Genomic DNA, 6,000 nt, shown 5'->3' on the forward strand with positions numbered 1-6,000 from the left:
CTGCTAATGTTGGGATTATGTTATATATGTCCAGTAATTTTTCATTATATGTGCATATAATGATGCATTCTATAATCCCACATCTGCCTCTTTATCCTACTTATTCTTTCCTAATGTAATTAAATAATTTTGAAAACATTAAATAAATGTTTAATGCTCAAAAAATTAAATAAATAAAATTAATTTCCTGTGTTCCTTTTTGCCTCCTTAATATGGTTACCACAAAATTTAAAAGTACATATGTGGGAGCTTCCCTGGTGGTGCAGTGGTTGAGAGTCCGCCTGCCGATGCAGGGGACACGGGTTCGTGCCCCGGTCCGGGAAGATCCCACATGCCACGGAGCGGCTGGGCCCGTGAGCCATGGCCGCTGAGCCTGCGCGTCCGGAGCCTGTGCTCCGCAGCGGGAGAGGCCCGCGTACCGCAAAAAAAAAAAAAAAAGTACATATGTGGGTCACATTATATTTCTATTAAACAGCACTGCTCTAGACCTTCTTTCTAGCAGTGGTTCTCATTTCCCAGGTGCCAAGTTACTAGCTCCATCCCTCACTTAGCAGGTTCCAGTCTTTTTTGTTGATGGTTGTTCAGCGGTTAGCTGTGATTTTGGTGTTTTCGTGAGAGGAGGTGAGTTCAAGTCTGTCATCTCTGACTTAGATACCGGTTTTAACTCTGCTCACTTCCTTGGTTTGACATTCTCCATTGTTTCAGGTGAGAACTGCCCATGTGCCCCCAGGAACTCCACCTCTACCAAATCTGGGCTCCATTGTTGTGCAAATGCTGGCAGATGTCGGACTCCACAAGCCTAAGAGTACTTCATGCCTTCATTATTAATTATTTCTAAAAGGATTAAAGGTGTTGAGAGAGAGAGAGTCAGAGACAGAGAGAGAGAGACAGAAAGAGAGAGAAATTCAGGCAGTAATTCCAAGAGGGAAAATAACTATTAAAAGAAAAATAAAAGGATAATTCCTCATAATTAAAGGAAAGGCATTATGGCAGACACTGGTAAACAGCTAATTTATTCCCAACCTCCCTCTTCCCTGACCACCTTCTACTGTGGTGGCTAAAAAGCTAAACGTTTGCCTTCTCAGACTCCCTTGCTGCTAGGAATGGCTACATCACATAGTTTTGGAATGAGACATAAGCAGAAGTCTACCAAGAACTTCTAGGAAAGTTATTGCTCTCTTGGCAAAACGAACAGAAGAAACCATCACTGCTCCTTTTCCTTCTTCCTGCTTTGGACACAGACTTGATGTCTGGAGCTGTAGTAACCATCTTGGGGTCAAGACTTTAAAAACAAGAGAAACATCAAGAGAATCACAAAGATGCCAGCCTAAATGTTGTTGAGCCACTCATCAAATACCAAGAATTTCTACCTCCAGACCTCTTGTTATATACTTTAAAAAACAAACAGACATGTCCTGTAGGCTAAGTTCTCTGGTAGCCAGATACTGTGCTAAGCACTATCCTTAAAACAACCCACGTTACAGATGAGAAACCCTGTTCAGAGCAACCTACTAATTGTGTTGAAATATGAACCTAGATGGTCTGAGTCCAAAGCCTAGAGTGTTTGCATCACACCAACCTGATTATATTCTCTTGTTTCCTAGCTAAGCCATGAACTTAGAAATATCCCAAGTTCATTGGGAACATGCAAGTTGTCTTCCAAGGTCAGAGCCACCAGATACCCTAGCCCTGGTCACTATCCAATTCCTGCTGATGGCCCTGCTCACTGGCCTCGCCATCCAGAGGCTTCAAACCATCTGGCCACAAATCTGGGTCAGGCATCACGCAATGAGCCCTGTTCTTCCACCAGCCAGGGGAGCACACTCACAAAACACAGCAGGCCAAGCACCTGGGGCTTCACTGAGAAAAAGGTTCCATCCTCTCTTTCCCAGCATGCCTGGCTGATAGGGCCTCTGGCTCTCTCCAGATCTCAGTGGAATCTATAGAAAAGTCTGCAGCTGGAACATCTTCACCCTGCTTGTCTGAATCAGGACAAGGAAAACGGCTGTGACTCAGAGCAGATGCCACAGCTGGACTGCCACAGCCATGGGAAAAGACCTAATTGCAGAGATTTCTGTTTTACAACTACAGCTACACAGGCCCCCACGATAGCCTTGCTGCTGACATTTGCTGCCTCTGCCAGGTGAAGAGGGACAGTTAAAGATGCAAAGCAGGACCGCTGATTCCAAAAAAGTGCTGACACGGAGAACCCCATGGCTGCTGACAATATTCCTGACTTGTAGTGTTGCAAATGCTATCACAGCTAATCCGTGCTTCTCTCTCATAAGAAGGTCAAACTTGAGGCAACAAGCTGACAAAAGAAGCTCAGGAATGAAAGGACTGTCTTTGCCACAAACTGCCTTTCCAAAAGCAGAGGTGTCCTCTTGGTCCAGTGTGAGTTTTCAGTTCTATGTTCTGCATTAAACAGTGACAATTACCTCTATTCCTGACTTAACTGTGGCATTATACACTATATTCACTGTATGGTTTTGGTCCCTTATAAAAACGCAGTCATACTGAAAATTATTTTTCAGTTACATACTTTAAAACACAAATTGTGTTGAAATATGAACCTAGATGGTTCATAAAATAACATTTTTATGGATTAAAATAAACATTTTTATGGATTGAAATATATCAGGAAAAAAGAGCAAACATTTAGTTGGCAGTTGCAATACTAAGCACTTTTCATACATTATGTTTTTAATCCTCAAAATTATGATGATCCCATTCATTACACAAGTGAGGAGAGTGAAGCTTAGACAAGTAAATTACCCAACATGACACAGTCAATAGCAGAACCTAAACCCGTATCTAGGGCTGTCTGGCACCAGTTTATGATTTTCACTATACTGCCTCTAAGAAATAAGCATAGAAAGAAATGCCTCAATATTACTCAGAGAGATAACTTTGGATATTTAAATGTATCAGTCAGTCAATGGACTTCTCCCCCAGATGAGTCATTGTGCAATCTTATATGCCAGAATCACGTTCCGAGTTGAGGCATTAGAGTTTTGGTGTAAGACTATAGGAATCCACCCAACCCACCCCATTATCCATTCGAGACCTTAATGCATGCTGGCCTTGGGCCTTCTGTGACATAGGGCCATAGCAGCAGCTGCCAGAAACCCAGAGACAGTTTCCCATGCTGCCTTTTGTTGTGCCCTATCCTAGGTTCACTGTGGGAAGCTATGACTCTTCACCTGCAGGAGCCTGGCTAGGCACTCCCACCAGGGTCAAGACAGTGGTGCCTAGACTGGGGATGTGGGGAGCCTCACAGGACAAAGCAGGAGGACTTGGATAATTTCAACCTCAGCATGTATTATGCTTCGGCCTCTGTTCTAAGCATTAGCAATGCAGGCAGAAATTTTTAAAATGAGAACCCTGTATTTTACGGAGCTTTTAAAAAAAAATTAGATCCATAAGAGCTAAGAGTAAAAGACAAATCTCTCAGAGAACAAATAACCTCAGCACTATTCATGAGCCCTTAAAACCAAGACTCTCTTAAGGTTGGATCTTGGTAGAACATCCAACAAGAATATTGGAAGAACATCATGGTGACAGCTAATGTCAATAGTTATTTCTCTTTTTTTTGCGGTATGCGGACCTCTCATTGTTGTGGCCTCTCCTGTTGCGGAGCACAGGCTCCGGACGCGCAGGCTCAGCGGCCATGGCTCACGGGCCCAGCCGCTCCGCGGCACATGGGATCTTCCTGGACCGGGGCACGAACCCGTGTCCCCTGCAATGGCAGGCGGACACTCAACCACTGCACCACCGGGGAAGCCCAGGAGTTATTTCTTTTTCCTTCCTCAAAATCTTTTCAGCTCTGTTCTTTACAACCTCAAAGAAATGTACTCTCTTGGGAAAGATCAAATTTCACCCAACAGCAAACGAAGTAACATCTATGAGATGCCACCCTCCTCCCGCTCAATATTCCTCAGTTCATTCTAGTCCTGGGTGAGGCTTAAGGGATGACTGAGACTTGAGCATAATGTTAATCAAGTTCAAGAGGCTGGGCCCTCCCAGCAAGACCTCCCAACAAAATCTAGAAATGCAAATGAATTTGCCCCTTACCTGAAAGAATGGCAAATTGTCTGTGAAGTTGTTCAATTATATCCACTGCCACCAAGGGCCTGATTTCCTGCTGCATAATTTCATCTGTACAAATGAAACACAAATGAGGTTAAATCCTTGCAAAATATAAAGAGAATTTAAAGGAAGAAAGGGAAGTTCCACTACTAGGGAAGTCTAGAATTTACCAAGATATGGTTATGGGCACATTATTCTCTTGAGAACTCAATTCCTGAAGCAGCGATGGATCTGGGTTTTGTGTGGTTTGACACTTATACACATGAGCACGGGACATTTCTAGTGCCTCTCCCAAGGTTCTGGGAGGGGTCAGTGCAAGGAAGAGGCCCTGAAGCTTAAGCTTCAGTAGCTTCACAGTAAACCTGCTAGGATGGTCTCATTACCAAGGGAAGTGCTTAGAGATCTGCCCATTCCTTTGGGTCTGCAGAAGGACATTTTAAACACAAACAATGTAAGTTACCAGAGTTCGTCTCAAACTGGGTCCGAAAATCAATCTGGGACTTATGAAGGTTCTTTTGTTTTTATTCCTTCCCTCACTTTCTTCCTTTCTGTCTTTCTCTTAGTCACCTCCATTCCTTTTTTTTCCCCTTCCAGAATACTTCAAGGAGCCTCTTCCCACTGCCAAACATGTTTAACGAAGCACACTCCATTTTGCTAAATAAAGATGCTCCTTACTGAATAAAAGGTTACAGGTTCCCAAAGCAAAAATTCAAACCTTTCAAGCACAAACCTGCAAATGTCCTCTAACCACAACGAGTGATTTATAAGCACTAAGATTTGCATTCTATCCATTTGGGGAAAGGGTACTAAAGAGAGGGGGGAGAAGACTGAGTGGCATCTCTTAGCCTGGTCTGGGAAGGGGAAGGAATTTTCATGCTCCCTCTGCCTACAATATTATTATCCTCATTTAACTATTTGCCAGGGAACCTCAAAAAATGAACTAGTTATTGTTTCTACAGCTGTTAAACATCAGGTTAGATTAAGGTACAAACCAAATAGCCTTGTAACGCTGATGCAAAACAGGTATCACCTATTGTTTTGGCATGCAGCCAGGTTAATGTGATATTCTAATATTGATCAATCAGAAAGTAATATTTGGGAAGCTCCTCCCAGAGCCTTGGTTTCCACTTCTCAGCTTTGGTGTAAAGGTTGCAGGAGACGATGCATATGGTGATGTACATAGTAGGTGCTAAGTAAACGCTAGTTACATTCATCACTCTGGAAAGACCTTGCCTATATTTGCTTTCTGAAAGTCTCCTAAGGGGTGGGGCAAGTGCCGCTCAAACCCCAAGACGCTTTTCAGTGAATTCTACCACTTTTTCTGGAGGAAAGGACTTTCCACTGTGAATTCACTACAAATTCAAAGACCCCTGTATCACTGCTACAGGTGTTGCCTCTTACAACCTGCCTGTATACAATGATGACACTGTAGTTATATTTTACGAAAAAAGAAGGGCCTTCTCTGTTAGATACACAAAGTAAAGTCCCTAACAGTAAAAAGATATGAAGTCTGAGATCTGCTTAAAAATATTCCAGAATCCCCTTCTGCCAAAAACATACAGGGAGCAGGAAATAGCGGGCGGGGGTTGGGGGAGATGAAACCAGATTGACAAAAATGCAGATAATTGTTGAAACTGGTTGATGGGCCCTTGGCAGTTCACTATAAAATTCTTTCGCATATGTTTCAAATTTTCCATAATAAAATTTAAATTACAAATAGACAAGAAAATAGAAAGCTTAAGCAGAAACAGGAGTTATGTAACTGAAGAGTTTTTCAGAACACAATCTCCCAGGGGTCTGGGAAAGTGGCATACTCAAAAATACAGCTGGTTTATTATTTTTCCATACCTGAGGGAGTCTATTTAAGGGACAATGACCCCAAAGAAAAACCAATATCATAAGATGCAATTT

General features: G+C 42.7%; 1 protein-coding gene across 1 annotated transcript in view; it reads right to left on the minus strand.

Annotated features, from left to right (window-relative positions):
- Positions 1-4,156, minus strand: part of MCF2L2 (MCF.2 cell line derived transforming sequence-like 2) — a 189,599-nt gene extending 185,443 nt beyond the window's left edge. Inside the window, exon 1 of the mRNA XM_065875824.1 lies at positions 4,075-4,156. Within this exon, the coding sequence (XP_065731896.1) occupies positions 4,075-4,150 (76 nt within the window). The 5' untranslated portion in view covers positions 4,151-4,156. The remainder of the gene's footprint in view (positions 1-4,074) is intronic.
- Positions 4,157-6,000: the final 1,844 nt, after the last annotated feature.

This window comes from Phocoena phocoena, chromosome 4, assembly GCF_963924675.1.
Source record: "Phocoena phocoena chromosome 4, mPhoPho1.1, whole genome shotgun sequence".
Classification (NCBI taxonomy): Eukaryota; Metazoa; Chordata; class Mammalia; order Artiodactyla; family Phocoenidae; genus Phocoena; species Phocoena phocoena.